This window comes from Bacillus rossius, assembly GCF_032445375.1.
Source record: "Bacillus rossius redtenbacheri isolate Brsri chromosome 9 unlocalized genomic scaffold, Brsri_v3 Brsri_v3_scf9_1, whole genome shotgun sequence".
Taxonomy (NCBI): Eukaryota; Metazoa; Arthropoda; class Insecta; order Phasmatodea; family Bacillidae; genus Bacillus; species Bacillus rossius.
In genome coordinates this window covers 18,137,154-18,157,280 of record NW_026962012.1, presented here as the reverse complement: position 1 = coordinate 18,157,280, position 20,127 = coordinate 18,137,154, and the positions used below count along the sequence as shown (strand labels likewise).

Genomic DNA, 20,127 nt, shown 5'->3' with positions numbered 1-20,127 from the left:
TGCAAATAAATATTTAATTAATTTAATGTTTAAAAATTAAGTAAACGTTTTGTAATTTCAAAATAATTTTGAGTTATTCAAATAAAAAGAGAAAGCACATTTTCATAGTTGTAACTAATTTGTCGTACTTCTAAGTGTATTATAATATTTACCTGTGTATGAGTCTCACATTTTATGCAGATTTTTTGTTTACATACATGTAATGCGATCCTTATACTAGTTTTTCACTTGCGTTGAAAAATAAGATTTTAACTAGGGATGGGTCGATTCGATTCTCCGATTCCTCGATACCACCGATTATTAAAAAATTTGGGTACTCAGTATCGGGTACTAAAAAAGGGCAAGGTAGGTTAGGAATCGGTTAAGTTAAGAAAATACAGTAGTAATATATTTTCGTCTGAACTTTACTTACTTATTTTAATATATCTTACCTGCCGTATGCGCATAAAATTCCTAATAATGCTCATTATGATTAAATATTAATTTTATACGAATAAAAATAAATAAAAACAATGTTACCGGGCATGTTTAACCTCTAATTAAAACTCCACGATCGAAGAACATTATTCCTCACTCATGTATTAGACGTAAATAAATTGTAAAAAGAGTTATTAATTTTATTTGCAGTTAAGAAAAGTCCATTGTTTTTTGTGAAGAAAGTGACGGTTATGAAACGAGATCACATCACGTGTCGTCACCATTTTAGTTGTGAGCCATTCAAGGATGATGGCCTCCACAAAATCTCTGGTGGCCATAAAATATAAAGTCAAGTCGAAACGTATCGATTCGTTGCGTACGGGACAAATTGTATAATGAAAGCAACAATCGATAATAAAGAATTATCTGGCCATACCGCCAACAGAGGCTCGTGTTTATTTCTTGCAAAGGAAAACCGTAATAATTACTAGAAAAACACTTGAAAATAGTTTTAGCAAAACAATATTTGTGCCAAATAAATAGCATAAATGCGAAACAATTCACAGTAACCTGGCTAGTCGTGCTATTGAGGTTACTGTGAATTGTTTCGCATTTATGCTATTTATTTGGCACAAATATTGTTTTGCTAAAACTATTTTCAAGTGTTTTGCTAGTTTGTTAGTAAAAAAATGTTCGCCGACTGTCGTTTCAAATTACGATGCGAATGGTCTGATATTGTATCAACATGTCTAAAGTTTGGGAACATTTTCGCATCAATAGTGAAAATGACAAATATGCAATTTGTAATAATGGTAGTGCGCAAATTTCACGGAGCGGTACTTATAAATCTACAACCAATTTAATGAAGCATTTGAAATCCCGGCACACATTACTACCAGAAAAAATAGTCTTTGAAGAAAAACAAACTTTTGTTTACAGCACTGTCACCAACTAAGTCAAAAGGTACCACAGAAAAAAGTAGTGCTACCTTTGAACCCATTTTGAACAAAGATGTTATGTTATCGGCGTTATCGCCTGTTAAAGAACCTTGTCTAAATGTTGAACTTCATTGTGCACAGCCTCGTACTTACTAGCAAACAAACTTTATGTGAAAATGCTTCTTCACTGGTAATTGGAAAAAAAAAAAAAACCCTCAACATTTAATCCTAAGTCTATAATTATCCTTTATACATGTTATTATCATTATGTAATGCATTCAATTCTTAAGTAGTTTTAATTATGTGACCAGAATTACCAGGAATCGAAAACTGGAATGACTCGGAATCGAGAATCGAAATTTAGGAATCGGTACTGGTATCGGAATCGATAAAAATGTGTACTCAACCCATCCCTAATTTTATCATTTCACAGGTAGTTCAATATGTGTGTATAAAACTAACCTGTGTTGGTTTTGAATAAATATGCCATATGTAAGAATAAATTGTTAAATTACAATTTCTCAGCAGTGCTTATGAAGCACCATGAACTGCACCATTATGCCATGTCCGCTGCTCACTGGAATTGTTATTTTGTCTAATAAGTTGAAAAGAGCTTAGTTGAAAAACTGCTCGTCGTACCTATAAATGGCGTCACTTATACCATTTTTGTGCACTGTTTACTAGCAAACCTCCCCAGCAGATGTGAGGAATCTGACATTTGGAAGTTGCTTTTTAGTTTATTTTCTTTCTTTCATGCTGCAAATGGTTTTGGTTGCTATGTCTCGTGCACCGGAAATGTTGATGTACGCATGAAAATATGAGTATGGTTCATTGGCAGTAAAATAAATAATTTTACGGCCCTGCTTAATTTCTTTATCCAAAAAAAAATTTTGTAAGATTGTGATTTTCTTGCAGAAATACTACTGTGTGACTAATAAACAAAGTATACCTAGTCCATATTTTGTTTTTAAATGTTATGTATTTTGCCATAATAACTGATAGTGTGATAGTGTATTTAAAAGTGATAAATGGCTGCCATGTGGGTCTTAAAAGTTATAATTTTACCAGGAATGGACTATACCACACCGCGTGGTGTTTTTGCTTTCGTCTCGGGCTGTGGCGGTGGGACAAGGGGGGGGGGGGGGGGTGAGAATTTAAACAAAGGAAGGAAGAGGTAAGCCATACAATGACATGATGCCGCTGCTGCCGCCAGCCTTGCAGAATGAGTTTTATGTGCAACCACTTAAGTCGCAAAAACTACCTCCGTCATATTTTTAAACGGACTGTCTGGTTTTTTGTTTTGTTCTTTTATAGGAACATAATAGAGAGTATTAAAACCCACACAAAATATACGTTGTGCGTTAAAAGATAATAATTGTATAAACTTAAATTGTAATTTTTTTTTCAATTTTTTTTGATTAATTATATTTTGTTGGCAAAATTTCCAAGTTTTAACTATTCCTGAGTATGTATTCGTGAAATCGCTGCTTCGTTAAATCCGAGGTTCGTAAAATCAGGGTTCAAGTGTATGTACAGATAGATCTAGAAGAACCTTTTTTCCAAAATGGTTTTGAGATGGCGTAATGTTAAATGCTTCTAACAGATTCATTATGTCATCAAACGCTTTATTTTCTACAATAAAAAAAGCCTAAGTCCCAACATATCTGGTGTATCGTAATTTTCTTAGCATTATATTGATTTTTTTTTTTCTTCAAAGAAAGCTGTTTTACAAGAGTTGATCGGATGTGTATCTATAATTTTAGTTTGCAAAAGATTAGCTGTATTTTGTTCAATTCCAAATATATGAACATTTGAATATGTTTTCAGATTTTCATTTGTTTAGTGCTAGAGCTGTTGCCGCCATGTGATATGTTTGCGTTGTAAGGGGAAATACTACACAGTGTAGTTTATTGCTGACTAGTACAGAGCAACAGGCTCAGGGCAGTAAGTACTTGTAGAAACAGAATTCTGGAAGGGAAAGCATTGGTTCGAACTGTGTTGTGTTGTTGCAGTTCAACAAGAATCTAGGTATGTGCATGGCTCAGAGTTATAGTTAATAGTTTGTTAATTTTTTTGTAATTACGAATGCTTCCGCATCTGTTTACAAAAGTTAACAAAAAAAAACTATATTGGGGAAAACATCCGTTAACGAGGCGACTACATCTTAGTTGAAGTAGTGAAGTCGAATCAAGCTGAAGGCTGGCCGATAACGATGCAGTCAGTCGGAAGTCAAGCCAAGAAGTCCCTGGTATGGAACCTGTGTCGCTTAATTAAATTCGGCGCTTCAGTTTGGAAGAATAAGGGGATACTTCGGCTTCAGGGCCGAAAAGTTCCGAAGATGTCCGAGGGAGGGATTGAGAAATACAGACTCTGATAGCTCGGTGCTGCAGTGGGCGCCTGATCGCTGCGCTATCTACTGGGGAGTGGCCGAAGCAGGGACGAAGTCGACTCGCACATCTCAGACGAGACTACTTCTAAAGCATGGGGCTTATGGAGGAGACTGGAGAGCGCTCTGGTGACTCGGAAGAGAACGACAGGAGAACGTTTGTTGTTTGGTGTCGCCAGAGGGCAGGTGTGTTGAACACCCAGGGAAATAGTAGACAACTCCGCCACTAGAGGTCAGAGGCAGTACATTCAAACACCAATGTCCAGACGTTGAGACATGCCGTCGCTAGCCGGGGTTAAGCACCGGTCAATGCTGTGGGCGGTGATTCGTGGAAATGAGAGAAGGGGGGTTGGGTGTTGGCTGGCTTGTGAGAAATGTCTTACCCGGAGTACCTGTACGTGCTCTAGAGCCCTGGAACATTATAATGGGGCACAACTGTAAGTGCTCACCTCAGGAGAGCTCTGAGAAACGGGCTGCCCTGAGAAGCTGCAGTCAGTCCTGGTCACTGCAGGAGGGGTGAGTTTCAATCGCCGGTCGTGCACTGGAGCGGGAAAAATACAAGGCCAGAAGCTAGCCTTGCAAAGAATCAGCAAAGACTCGGATACTGCGCTGGGAACGACTCTAGGAACTACCCCAACAAAAATTAAGTGGGAGGTTACAGTGGGCTAAACAAGTTTAAATTCAAGCTATAAAATTACTGTTAAGATGATAATTTAAAATTAAAATTTAAAAATTGTGCAGAAATTACTATTGGCGGCACAGTGCCACAATGGACAAAGGGTAAGGATTGAAAATTGCTTTGTTGTGTTGTTGCAGCTTTACAAGAGTCTAGATCTTTGCGTGGCTCAGTTGAACAACTACTTTTGTGCGACATTGCAGGAAGGGGAAAGGTTTTTTAACGTGCCTTGTTAAGTTGTTGCAGCTCAGCAAGGGTTTGGAGAAGTGTTGACTCAGGTGAAAAACTAACAGTTGTGCCACAATGCAGGAAGGAGAGGATTGAAGAGTGCCGTGTCGTTTTGTTGCAGCTCAACAAGAGCTTGGAGCAGTGCATGGCTCAGGTCAACAAGCACTTACTGCGCCACAATGTAATCTTGGGGCTGGATGACCGCGGCAAACTGTCCTGCCACAAGGTCAACCTTTGCTTTATTTACTTCGACACCTCCGACTGCATTGTGAGTAAACATCTGTGGCCACTTACTTAACTTTTTAACCCTTTTATTGTTTAGGTCTCTTGTTGCCTTCCTTATTCAACCCACACTTTATCTTTTTTTTATTTATCTGTATTGTTTGATTTATTTTTAATTATTTTATGTTACATGAGCGCTCAATGCCTTAAAATGAAATGGTTGGAAAAATATAATCCAGGAATGGTTAACTTTTAAGATATCAGTGTTATCTATGGTCACAACCTACTTTTGTATTCAATTTTTTTTTTATTACAACTGATAACTTGTTCAAAGTTATTATGTTTGTCATTTCCGAAGAGCCAGTTCGTGGTTCTCTTGCACACTGCAATCACCCCATCAGCCAGCCTCATGTTGACTGCATGTGATGTTTTACCAGGCTAGAGTGAAATTCATTCATAGCCGTTTCTTACATTTGTACATTATTTTATTACGATACTTTGTGAAAGATTTATCTCTAAATTAATGTAAACTAACAATATTGCTAAGAAAACCTTTTAGAACCGGCTGTAAATGTGCCCAAATGGCTGGAGAGCAATAGCATATAGTTAGTGTAGTCATTGGAGTTTTTTCCTCCATTTCTGAAGTTTTTTTTAGTGTAAGTGACAACAGTGTGGAGACTAAATTGTTGCCTCTATTTTCAAAAAGGGAATGTCTGTATTTATTTGGCATTCTTTGTGAATATGTTTTCATACATCATTTTAAACACATTTTACTTTCTCTTATTTTATTAGTTGTAGCTGAGCTATATTTTTCTGTCCATATTGCCACTGTTTATACCTACATATTAGAACATATGAGGTATAAAATTACTTGTATTCAAGCTTTTTGTTGTTACAGTATACCCAATTCTTTGCGTGGTGTAAAGTATGCAGAATAGAACCCATGTGGCGTGTGTTATTCAGAGGTGAAAATCGCATCTATGGAACCATGATGGAACTAGGCTTGAAAGCTTGAAACAGGGATAAAGAAATTCTAATGCCTGATTTCTCCATGAAACACTTGCACTTGTATTGTATCCTGAAATACTCACTTTTACTTACAATTCCCATTTTTGGCAGCACCGTTTTTTTCCAAGCATTCACACTGATATATGAAGTTTATTATACAAAACTTTAATACAGAAAAACTCGCTTAAGATGTTCCCTCATTATATGTTTTCCCGTTTATAACATTTAAATAATTGTTCTCTTGATCACTTCCATATATCTCTGTTAATTTTTCCCATTCAAAACGTTTTCCTTTATAAATGCTTCCTGCATGTAACGTTCATCATTTTGAGAATAAAATAATGTAATAAAGTTTATCTTTACACTCTTAAAATTTATTTATAATTAAACTTTTAGACAGTTGTTTCAAAACAATAACAAATATAACCGCCAAAAACTTTGCAGCACGCAGCACGCTGTTACGATATATTTTTGACCAATTATGTGCTTACATTAGTATCCTTTGTGAGGCTGTTCCATCTGTACACCATTTCCCTCATTCAAGCTTAACACAGACGAATACACAACAAAAACAAACCACTAGCCATTCATTTACCTGATTGCATGGCATGTGACGCAACTGTTACAGCAATATGAGTAGCTAATTCAGTTTCATTGTTTGTTGAGAACTGTGGTAAAAAATTTTTATGGTGGACGTAATGAATATATTTTTCCATTTTTGGCCTGACTTATACCGTATTTACCCGTAAATTGTGCACAATTTTTCGTAAAACAAGTGTTAGAAAATCATGGTAAGAAGTTTATTCAAAACTTGACAACGCCCATGGCAATGCTGCATAATGCACAGGTTTCTTCAAGTCCAAGGTTAGTTAACCTGCTGCTGCTTAAAGGAATGACGGACATCTTGCATGTTGATTGTGCTTTGCGATTTTGTTTTTTCTGTAAGACGTTGCAATGATTGCCGAAGGTTTACGGTAGCGATCATCTACACATACTGAAAAAAAGCAACAACATTAAATGATTTAAAAAAAAAACCAGGATATGAAAACTCGTGTCTTGGGTAGAAAAAAACGTCACTGAAAATCAAATACCAGTTGGCATGGTGGAGGGGGAATTGATTTTGAGTGAGGGTGTTTTTGCAATAAAACTTTCATTTAAAGGTGAGAATTTGTAGCGTGTGCTTCTTCAGCAATTTTAAAAATATATTGTTTTTATTATAATCTTTCTTAACATGGCATTAATTTTGGTCGTCCGTGACTGAGATTTTATGGTGCTTCACTCATGTAAACAAAACAGCTGCAATCATTATTTACATTGATTTTTTTTTTCAAGCCTTTCACGGTAAACATGTTATTATTCATATTTAATCCATAAAAAAAATATTTATTACCTGGTATATTTAGATACGTGTATTTGCGACAAAGAATTGTCCTGAAAATATTTATAAATTTTGTAATACGCTTGAAGCAAAATTAAAGAATGCCGGAAAACATAACGGCAGAGTTTATCACCAGTACCAAGAATGCTAATTGCTCTAAAGTTAGCTCTATCTGGTTAATCTCCTCAATCTGTAGGCAAGTTAAAAATAAATTGGATTAAACTTGGAAATCACTACAGTTCAATTTTTGGTTTGTGACCAAAGCGTACAGGAATGTGCAGAAATTTTACAGGAATTTTGTTAGCTCAGTTTGCTTGAGGCCCTTATTTATACCGTGTGTTTCAGAAGCAAACCACAGGAGCCTTTCTGGCAGTGAAGGCAATAAAAACATCACCACCATATTTCTTGAAGAACTGTGCCTTTATAGTTTTTATGTGTGGCTGGTAATCGTCTTCAATTTTTGCTATCAGTTCATCGACAAAAAACTAATACTCTTCACAATTATGCTCGAGATAAGAGTAAATATACTGCATTGCAGTATCTATCTCGTTTGTATACGGACATATTATTATTACTTTCTCTGGTTGGTAAATCTTGGTACAATTTTTTCATGCACAAGAAAAACACTGCTTCAACTGTGACCAAATTATTGACTTGCTTGAGTCGCTCAAGAATCGTTCGACCCCTGTCATCATTACAAGCTCTAGCAATTTCGGAAATGATATCTATCATTGATAATTTACGCATGCTATACACAATATTATGATCGCGCAAGCACGCAGACTTTGTTTCGCTATTAACACTGCTGTTATAGCAGCAGTCCACAAAAAAAAAAACCTTAATCTCTGAATGAGAAGAATTTTGGAGAAGTAGTGAGATCGCAGTTGTGGATGAGAATGTGTGACATTGCTTCCTCTACGCAAGGATGCAGGGTTTAATTCCTCATTGTTATTGTAGTTTTGACACACATCTTGAACGGCTATTTATTTCAGTCCCTCCAATAGTTTTTTTCCTAATTGTTCTTTTCTTTTAACACTTGACTTACGAAATGTCACCTATCCCTTTTCCTTCACTTCCCGTAAGATACTTAATTGTGTGAGATCTCTAGTAGTGTAACCAAGATGTGCAGATGAATGGGAGGATACTTGTATAGTGGTGTGACCAGGATGTGCAGATGAATGGGAGGATACTTGTATAGTGGTGTGACCAAGCTGTGCAGATGAATGGGAAGATGCTGTGCTGGAGAGCAGCAGGATGACTGCAGTGTGAATGGTTGCAGAAGAAGCTGCAGGAGGTGCTGGAGCGCGAGGAGCGCGAGGGCCGGCCCGTGAACCGCGAGGAGACGGCAGACGAGCGACGGCACAGGCTGCAGTTCCAGCAGCGGCTGGACATCGAGGATCGCGACATCATCATCCAGGGCAGCAACACCACGCGCCTCTCCAGGAAGCAGGTAGCTGCCGGCTCTCTTCGCCCTAGCCCCTCGCCCCTATATTTCCACCAACACCCGACCCAACAGTGACAGGTTGCTTTCTGTGCTGATTATCCTTTAATTAAGTGTTGACGAAAGAGCAAGCGTTCTTCAAGGAGGAATGGGTATATTACATACAATGCTTGAAAAATCAAACGAGTAGCATGGAAATATCCACTATCATCTAGAAAACACATGTGTTGGTAGAGACCTGAAAAAGTAGATGTTATTTTCCTCAAAAATAGGTGGCATTTTCCTCAAAAATAGGTGGTATTTTCCTCACGAACCAGTTTCATTTTCCTTGACTTTAAAAGTGTTTTTTTTTTATTTTTATTAAATTACAAATTATTGTTGACGAATTCTAAATTCTGCTGTTTTTAAAATACTACACAAATTACAAAAAAATATTCTTATATAATATAACATATTTTAGCTTTAAGTTTTTGATTGCTGAAGATACAAAAACAGTTTTCTGAATCATCGAATGAAAGCATCGTAAAGCTTACAACATTTTCTTCTCTTAAGTTTTGATGACTATCTGTAACCACTTGGTTGTAATTACTCAATAAGTCAACGTTGTTGGTGGGACTCCAAATGGCTTTCGGTGCTGCTGCTGAAAACTGGCTATGCTCAGTCCCAATCGCCACTAGTATTTTCTGGATATCACATTAACACTAGACATCTGCGAATTATGATTTTTCAGTTTGAATCAAATTCGAATAGAATTTCAAACAAACTCACAATTTTCAAATTTTTTTGAATCAAATTTGAGAATATTTATTTAAACAACATAGATCTTTAAAAAAATTTTGATATACCACCTTTGAAAAACCTTAGCTTGCCGCCGACGTGATGATATAAACATTCAAATTCATTAGATAATTTATAAAATAAAGACGGTGTAATGTAAGTACCGTATCGATAGTGATGGGTCGAGACTCGAAAAATCGAGCGAGTCGAGTCGAGCCGGCGAAACTAAACTCGACTCGAAAACCGAGTTGATTAAGATCGTGTCCTCGAGTCTCGTCAAAGTTTAGTTTTTGGCTCGACTATAATGTTGCACAATTTCCAATAATGAAGGTACTTATCCGAAACCATGCACTTTAAAATAAAATGAAATGTATTACTTAGGCCTACCTAGTGGAAAACCTCTGATCCAACACTGAAAACCTTGAAAACGAAGTCGGAAGATTATTTATTTTTGATCGTTTATAACCGCAAACTGTGTATCCCATCCTTCAATATGCACTTAATATTTATAACTGCAACAAAATACCTTTATTTAACTATTACGGAATTAAAAAATGTTCTCTAGATTCAGTCATGAACAAGACCACGTTAATATTTGGGCAGCTTTGGAGGTAAATAATATTTACTACTAAACACTAGATAGCCGCCATTTTAACTCTTGGCCAATGGCCTACGTAAGTCATCATACAGCTAGGAAATGTTGCTACTTTGTCAAATCAATATCAACAATAATTGAAATCTCCAACCAGTTTTCCATGGCCGAACGTAAAATTGAGGCTGTTGAAGTTTATGTTTACACTTGAATTTGCGTCGCCGGCGTCGTATTAATCATAAACGGTTTAGTATTAGTGGAATGGATATGTTTGTACGGCCTGGGACGTCACAAAGTGACGAATAGAAATCAAGAGCAGAGATTTGGTAATTTTTTGAAAAATTTGATCATCAGACAGCTAAATGCAAGTACTGAAAAAAAATTTACAAGACTCAGTCATCATCAAATTCACGTTTGATTCGTCACTTGGATGTGCATTTTCACTTAAAGCGTCTGTATGAAGATTTAAAAAAAATACAAAAAATCAAATGTGTAGGGCAACCTTCAATAATTCAAAGTTTTCATATTTAATTACATATATTATATTGAGAAATATTAAACATATTAATTTCGCTCATCGTTCTGCCACTTGAACCTCGCTAAGTTTGACTCATCTTGACAAATTTCCATGACGTCGGCTCGAGTTCGACTCGAAGACAATATGAGTTCGACTCGAGCTCGACTCGGAAGATAAATTTCTTTGTTTAACTCGAACTCGACTCGATGCTGAAATAGGGTGACTCGACTCATCACTACGTATCGATAATTTAAATGTCCGTTATTCTCTGAAAATCATACTAATTACTGTATTTTGTAACTTTACAGACTGGCAATCATTAGTGTATTTGAATGTTTGACAGTTTTAGTTGGTTAATTTATAAAGTGGAACATGGCTACGCACATTATTTACAGTATAACTTATTTCCACTTTTCATGGGTTCAAAATAAAAAAGTTTAAAATGCGAGAAAGTGTAAATAAAGGGAAGACCATAAAAAGTATTACAGCTTACCTTATTTAGCATGTTTGACTTTCAAGGACAAAAATATTAATAAAAATATCACAGCATAAGGAAGTTGTATAAAAGAAAAATAACAAATTTACCATTTTTATCGCTTAAGCATAGCACATTTTATTCTAAAATCAAGTTTAAAAATTAGGGGTGAGACCGTGGGTGCTACTATTTTGCAAGAAAACAAATGTAAAGTAATCCATAAAAACAAAACCTTTTCATGGAACATACGTTTATTTAAAAAGTAGACTGCGAAAGCACGCCAAATTATTTAAATTAATGAGTGATGCAATAAAACCATTTTACTCAACGTAAAAAAAAAAAGAAACCCGTAACAAAAACATGATTTATAACTACAGCGAAACCCCTTATTTACGTTACCGTTATTTACGTTTTCCCGTTATTTGCACTTTATTCTTCAGGTCCCATTTAGTTCCCATTTAATCCAATACAATACTTTCACACGAATTACGTCTCAAAAATCGAATCCATCCCGCTATTTACGTCACGTAACAACCATAGTAGACCTAAAAACATTGTGAAAAACGTAACTTTTATAGTCGGCAGTGAACATTTTAAATAGCAAAATATACATATTTTATAACACGAAAATTTGCTTTTATTTCTAAACATAATAATTTAGGCCCAGGCGTGTAAAAGTCCGAGTAATTATAGCAGGAGACAATCTAAAATGTACTAGGGAAAAACGTAAACTCACGAATGTATAAACATTCTGATACTCTATTTATGTCACAACTTAGCCGAAATACTGGTACGAGACATAAACTTCACAAGATAAAATGAGCAGAGTCTTGGTAACTGTTTCATACGTATTTTACAATTTCGGAAGTATTGTACAGTTGACGCATATTTTATAACTAACTAACTATTTCTGAGGATCGTAAATAATTAATTATTGGCATCAAGACATCAAGATGAACGTAAACTTAAATATGTTACGGCAGCGAGAAAACTGGTGCATATACCAATAAACTGGTATTAGAACTGGACAAAACTGGGACATGGGAGGTGGAGCTTATATTTTTTTCCGCTAAGCTCGCATCTATTGGCTGGCTGCTGATGGAACGTCACGAGTCTGGGCGGAGCGTTGAGTGAGTTATACTGCGCATGCGCAGCTCAGAGAACAGAGAGAGCCAGCCGGCGGCTACGCCGCGCTGTAACAGCTGATTGAGTACGATGACCTTTTTCCGCGCATGGCGCGCTATTGACGGTAAATTTCCAATTTGCGGCCTTTTTTTAAAAATTTTTTTACTGTGGTGCAATGCGTATGTGTAATGTAGCCTGTATTTGTTATGAACGCTGCAGGATGCGACTGTGTTTTAATTAACTTTAACGTATTTCTTACTTTTCCCTTTATTTACACTTTCCCACTTTTTACACTTTTTTACTTTGTCCCCATGAAAAGTGCAAATAAGGGGTTTTGCTGTATACACATAATGATCGTGCGGGTTAACTCGGTTCCTGACAGAGCCTGCGTGCATGCAGTCTGCGAGCTATCGATATCAATCTTCGACTACGTGCGCTCGCTCAATACAGGAATCAACACAACCAAACTGGTGCTGCTTACGTTTTTATAAGCGGTATAAAGCGTCTCCCGAGACGTTAAAGATGAAGTTTATAACTATTAAAAACATCTTTAAAACACGATTTACACATCATATTACTTTGTAATAGGATTAATTAAGTTAGTAAGCAGTTTTATCAGAACGAATGGCGTAAACTGCGTAAAGCAATAGGTGCGTTGTAAACAACGGGAATTTATTGCATTACATCAAATGAGGTTAAAACGGGACAGAAATATAATGGTTCAAATAACGGGAAAACGTAAATAACGGTAACGTAAACAAGGGGTTTGTCGCTGTATAATTTTTGTGTGGAAGATGTAATCGTCCATTTACATTTCTTTTAAGCATGGAGGGGGGGGGGGGGGATGTCTTATATTAGTGTATCCGGGCCAAATTTTGCAAGTCAAATTATTGTAAAATGAATTCTATTCGAATTGACGAATCGAATATCAAAAAATTCGAACTCGAATTCGGAAATTTTGAATATTCGCAGAACCCTAATTCACACCCATTATTTGCTGCTTCTTTTACTTTTACCGCCAGTGATTTAAAAATTACAGTTTTGTCCAATTATCCTAACCCTTGAATGCTTTCCACTGTTGCCAGAATACTTTTGGTATCATTAAGCCAGATGTGTTTGTGACTGAACACCTTGTTCAGGGACCTAAAAAAACTTTGTATTGGGATCTGAATGGATCAATCAAGCTTTGTAGTTGGTCCCCACATAAAGCTGATGCTTTTTGGCATTTCTGCTTCACAAAAGCTTTGTCACAAGTTGTCAAGAAACCTTTTATCTTCACAAGCTGAAGAAACTATTCCCTGGGAATAATAATCCAATCCTTTTGTCAGATCTCCTAAATGATCACACAACAAATGGGCTGTTGGATGTTTTGATCCCTCCAGCTTCGTCAAATTTTCTACAAGTTTGAAACATGATTTATTACAAAATCACACGGTGCCAGGACATCAGCATTTCTAGCAGACAAAAATGTCAAATATTGAACACCACTATTGTTATTTTCCTTCATGTCTCCTTGTTTGAAGAAGTCAACACTATCTAGCAGGTACTCAGCTAAATAAAATACAGACTTGAACTACAAATTACATATTGTAGCACTTGGCATTGGGAACAAGTTCGCTGATTTACTTGTGTTTTCTTCCGGATATTTTAAATAGTGGTTGTTTTCTTGTATTCAAGAAGGCAGTTTTCACTTTTACCACAGCTTCATTTACTTCTGACAATTCACAGCACATGACATGTCCCACCAGTGCGAGCTTGTGAGTCCAGCATTGTACATGTCGGATGTGTTCACCAAAAAGGATCTTTAGAGATGATGTGCATTTCATCATATAACGAGCTGATTCAGATACTATGCCTCTAATGTTGCAAAATTAATTTTTCTGTTCTCTTAACATTTTGACAAATTAACATTTTCTTTGTAGCAGCATCATGTTGGGCTGTTTTTATGTGTTTAAGAACTGTCTCTTTTTTTTCATAAGTCACTCCACAGTTGTCTTTACATTAAAGTTTTTGGGTCAGAAGCATAGAAACCGTCAAGTCTGAATTTTTCCGCTGTATGTACGCTTAGACATTTCAAACAAAAGATTGACAACTTTATCCTTGATTAAATATTTTCTGTACATTTGCTTTCCCAACTAGTCCCTAAACCAGTAAATCTACCATGAAAGCAACACATGTAATTGTACTTACCACATTACTAAGTTATTTGAAAAAAGGAGTTTTCGTGGGTAACCTATTTAATGTTCGTACAAAATTCATATTTTGATGTTAAGATAGAAATTTCACAATTTTTGCATCTCTCTTTCTTGTTATCAAACAATAATTTTAAAATTATGGGTATAGAAAAGTTAAAAAACTTATTTAAATAATTATTTGATAATATATATTGTTGATCACATTTTATTCCAATGTGAAAAGTTTTGTTTGAAAAATTGTTGTTTATTTGAGCGTGACCAATTAAACAGAGCGACCAACATAAAGTCTCAAAATATCTTATGTCTGTTATTTCAACAGATAGGTGAAGGCATTGTTAAAAATATAAGTACAAATTTAATCCATGTTCTATTTATATATCAAAACTTGAAATTGACTTTTGTATCTACATAATTATGTCGACTTTTTTTTTTCAAACACAAGACAATTTTTTTTGTAGTACAACCAACGTGTCAACACTGTTGAGTAAAACCGTTGGAATTAACAAAGTTGGCAAGCAAACAATGAAATCAAAATAACTGTAGTGTTAAAAAAATTTTAGTATTGATATTTAACAAAGTAATTTAAGAAAATTACTTCCAAATGTGCCAAAAGCATGATAAATAGCTGTTTTCAATTGAAAATGCTTAAATTTGCATTATTATTCGTGTTATCGTGGTAGAAAATTTTTCAGATTTCTAAGTATAGTTCATGTTGAGCATTTAAGAAATTTTTAATGGAAAACAATTTTATGCTGAGAACAGCTGTAAATTAGCAAGGCCATGTAATACAGGCATGAGAGATTCGTGTTTTTGTAATGTGACTTGTCGTGTCGTTGTCTGTTTTTCATTTCGACTAAGAGATTAAGCATTCTAAAAAACTGTTGAAGCTTCCTTTATGGAACTGTTTTTCATAGTAAAGAAATGTTTTCTGAAAATGTTCTTATTTCATGGTTGCTACAGGTCTAGAAAACTGGAAAAAGTCAGGGAATTTAAAATGGTCTGTGAATTCCGGGTATGTAAGGGAAATCACAACATATTTCTGGAATTTCTTCTTGTGCTAACAAAAGTGAAACGAAAAATGCCATTTTTGTTGACGATTAGGCACCTCAAAAAATTCGGAAACATTTAATATTATGAAATTCTGTAGATTTACCTTCTTTTCGTGAATTTTCAGGCCTTTTTTCTGTAAACATGTAGCTATAAACAAGAGAAAAAAACGAACATAGTATTTATTAACAAGTTCACTAGTACTCAGTAGTTTGAAGTGAATTGATAGTAATCATTTTCAAACCCTTATTTTTATTTTTATATCTAACTACGTTAATTTTACTATGCTGCAATTTATCTAAATTGAAGTTTATCACAGTAAATAATCCATCACTGAATTTATTAAAGTACTTCCGGAGATTACCGGCTTCTATGGTTTAATAGAGATAAAATTAAAACTAATGATTTGTGTTGTAAGGAGATCAAGACTGACGTGTTTTCAAGGAAAATATATTTGTGATTTCTGCAATGTTTGTATAGACTGCATACATAGGTAGGACTTATGTGTTAATATTAAACAAAAACCCGAAATGAAAATTTTTTCTGCCGGTGGAGGAAAAAATGGCATAGGGAATCATTTAGAAATTCAAAACTAAAAACATGATGTGCTATGAAGTGTGGCATTACTATAATCATAAAATCTGCAAGGACGTTGGTATGGTTACGAACGCGAGAGACCAGACCATGATGCCGAGTTCGGAGCTGGCTGGCAGCCCTGCACGGCCACTGACGTAAGGCCTGCCACGCGTGCCTGGCCGGATTACAAGGGTCGTCGCTACCCCGCTCCCCCCTTCCCACCTCACGCATTGTCATTCCTCGGCTCTGTTATCCATGGCTGAGTGGTTTTGGGAATTCCGCGGGCCGCCACCCGGAGTGGCGAGAACAAGCATCGCCACTCTCAGTGTTTGGGGCGTCGGGTCGGCCGGGATGACTCAACACGTCACAGCTGCTCTCGTCGGCTCGAGAAGGATGGCCCGAGTACTTACGCGACACCGGCCTCCGCGACAGTTGTGCAAGTCCTGTGACGTGTTCCGTGAGAGTCCCGAGAGTACCGCGAGCGGAGGGAAGTGCGACATCGGCGATAGGGTGAGAGACCCCTCCCCCCCCGCATCCTCCCTCTTGAGAGTGGTGCGCCACGGAGTTCGACTGGATCGTGAGACTGTGTGTGTGTGGGCAGGCGCGAGGTAAGGGGCGAACCACTGTCGAGCCTGGCTCCAGTGGGGAGTGCGACCTGCGGAACTTGACAGACATTGAGTGACCTGAGAATAAACATTTTTAAGTGCCAGTTATTTGAGTTCGGACAATTTTAAGTACAATAATTTATTATTAATGTAAATATTAGTAATTAATAAAACTGTGATAAAACTTAATTCCTTACGAACCCGGTTCTCCCCAAATAAGTCGGAACAGTATGAATCAGGTAACCTCAACTTGTGAAACTGGCAACCTCAGGTAAACACAAAATAAATAATTATAGTTTATATTATTTTTCATTTTAATTACATTAAAAATTTGGCTACCCTCGTTATTCTATTAAGTGGTTTATACTTCAGTACTATTCATTTTGACTTATAATTTTAGGTTAGATTAGATAAAACAGGTAAATCATAACCAGTCATTCAAATGCATTCAAAGAATTTTAATGTTGTTAACATAACGTAACCAACTGTCTTCAATATTTAAAAAAAAAAAAATTGGTTGTCTGTAAAGTCGGTTTACGGACGATAGTTTAACGTGACAACGTCATAACAAAACATTGTTGAAATGATTGATCCAGAAGAAAAGGAAATATCATATTCGGCCTGAGACTGAGCCGTAATCCCGTAATAGGTTTTTGCAACCAAACCATTTAGGCATTAAAATATTATATTCTTTGAGGAAGAATTTTTTTTTAATTTTTCTATCTTTTGTATGATAAAATCTACCTCTGCATACTTTTATGAATAAAATTGTATCATTTTTATTGAATTATCACTATGTTGTATGGATACAAAGGAGTGAAATGAAATGTACAATTTAATTAATAAATTTACTTTTATTTGCATTCATTATTCAAATATATTTATTACTTTTGAAATGTTACGTGCGCCGTATTTATTTTTACAAGTAAAAAAATTCGTACCTACCGGGATTCGAACCGACAAACTTACAATTAGAAAATAGCGCCGCTGTCCACTCAGCCACGAAGCCATGCATGAAATATGATAGTTTTAGATGATATATACAAGTTATAATCATTTTGTTCATGATAGGAGAATAATATTGTTTCGTTTTAATAACTCAATTTTATAACAAATACGCATCCCAAATACACCAAACTTATTTATAAGGTGTTACAATATTTTTTAAAAAAATATTGTGCAAAAGATCTCGGTTGTAATTTGAATTATTATGTGTAACTGTAAAACACCATTGTTGGTTCAAAACGTAATTGAATATTCAACATTACTTTTAAATAACCGTACCGATTGTGCTGAAAATCGGTGGACGATCGTTAAATTACATAATATTAATAATTCAAACGACGAAAATATGATTGAAAAGTCAAATCGATGGTCGTTCCAATCGAGTGGAAGAGAGATGCCACGCATGCGTACAATGAGCATGAAGAGAGATGCCACGCATGCGTACAATGAGCAAACAGGAACATCCGTAGTGGGACACTTTTTCGTGCGTGCAGCCGGCGTTCATAGATTTATTAGACGTTGTCACGTCAAAAAAAATAATGTATCCAACCTATTTCAACTGATTTTTATAAGCACATTAATTGTAATACATCAAAGCTTTCCTAACCACTCAACTACCTACTGATAAACAACTTGAATGATTGGAAATTGTGTCACGGAGTAAAAATGCAACTTATAACTTTTTTTTCCAGATAAGAGGCTTTCCTTCAGAATTACCAATAATTAATTTCAGTAGAGTGAGTTCTACTGAGTTTTTCAAGGGACGGGATGATAAAAACTTATTAACAGGGAAAACTTCTTAAAAGGGAAATAGTATAGATCAGTTGCTACATAAAATAATCATTAAAATGGCATATTTAGGTTATGTGCTGTTTGTTCAGCTTTCTCTTTTAAAATGCTGCCATTTGTGCGGGTTCCATTACCACAAATATTTGTTGTGGGTTAAAATTAGGGCTGTACGGGATAGGTAATTTTGGTTCGGGAAAAATTCGGGCGGGAAGCTATGATTTCCCTCGGGAAACGGGACGGGAACGGGAATTATTTAAAAGTGCAATATGTATCCAAGCAAATTTATTTATTTCAAAAATGGGCTATCAAAACCATATCATTTTAACTTTTAAAATCCATAGTATTAAAATAAAAATTTTGAAAAATAAACAATACTATGAAATGCCTCCATTTTCGTGTATGAACACCAGTTCCTCTGTATGTTCTGAGGAAAGGGACATACGCTTGGGGGATACAATGTTCCCAGCAGAAGAAAACACACGTTCATTTGCTGTTTCAGTTGCAGGGATGCCTAAATACTGCATTGCAACTTTACACACGTTAGGGAACGCATCTTTTCCTTTTTCTCTCCACCACTTTAGGGGATCATCACTTCTTTGTACAACAGGCATACTGAAATAGCAATCAGTTTCTGATGACATGATCTGGTTACTTGATTCGCTCTCAGCAAGTTCGTCAAAAACACTCCAGAGAGAAGTAGAACTCTGTGCCAACTCACTGGTACCTGCAGTTGTTACTGAAAGAAAAAGAAACACCACATTCTTACACAATGCTATAGTGGCTTTTGTATAAATAAAATAACTAGGCCTACAAATAAATTAAACAATACCTGGTAGTGCCGTTGCCTGTGTGATTTCTTTTACTTTTTTATCCAGGTGGTTACGTGCCAAAAGTTTTTCTTCCGTTGGAATTACAACAGCCTTAAACCTCGGGTCTACTAACATTGCAGTATAGTATGGCTCTTTTCGATCGTAGCATGGAAATCGTGCTTGGAGAGCCAGAAGTACCTCATTTGCAAACTCCCATCCCTGTTTTGCATTGGTGTTGATGTAGGCCTTCAGACAATTTTTTAGAGAAAAAATGACCGGAATGACCATTGATGCTGATGGTGAACGTTCACCACAAAGTTGGGTTGTAGCATCATACAATGGTTGCAATATATTAATGTAAGAGTCAATAAGGTTCCATTCACTCAACTGCAGATTGTCCATGTTCAGTGTTGGTAAGTGACGAGAAAGAGGTATCTTGTTGTCAAACAATCTCTTCAGCATTAAAAACTCTGAATTCCATCTTGTCTGACAGTCTTGAATCAAGTTTAGCACCTGCAGATCTAGTTCTTCTTGAATTCGATGCAACTGTTCAGTTGCTCGCGCACTGTGTTTGTATTGTCCAACAATCGAACGTGACTTTTTCAGTACCTCTTTGATCTCACATGTTACTTTAACAGCATCTTGCAATACAAGCTGCAGTGTATGTGCAAAGCACTGCAGCTGCGTAAACTTAAGTTTGCATAGTGAAAGTCCCAACTTAAGGTTTCGTCCATTATCACTCACAATGTACATGTCCACTTTGTCCCCTGCATTTTCTAAGTCCCATTCATTGAAGCACTCTACTAGTTTCTCACTAATTGCTTCACCAGTGTGTCCACCAGGAAAGCTGTAACACCCTAAACAGTACTTCTTCATGTCGAAATCTTCAATAAAATGACATGTCAGCGACATGAATGCTTC

General features: G+C 36.1%; 1 protein-coding gene across 1 annotated transcript in view; it reads left to right on the top strand.

The window, feature by feature from the left end:
• LOC134542736 (uncharacterized) overlaps positions 1-20,127 on the top strand; it is a 123,400-nt gene that overhangs the window by 35,241 nt on the left and 68,032 nt on the right. Inside the window, exons 5-6 of the mRNA XM_063387233.1 lie at positions 4,767-4,913; positions 8,533-8,703. Of these exons, the coding sequence (XP_063243303.1) occupies positions 4,767-4,913; positions 8,533-8,703 (318 nt within the window). The remainder of the gene's footprint in view (positions 1-4,766; positions 4,914-8,532; positions 8,704-20,127) is intronic.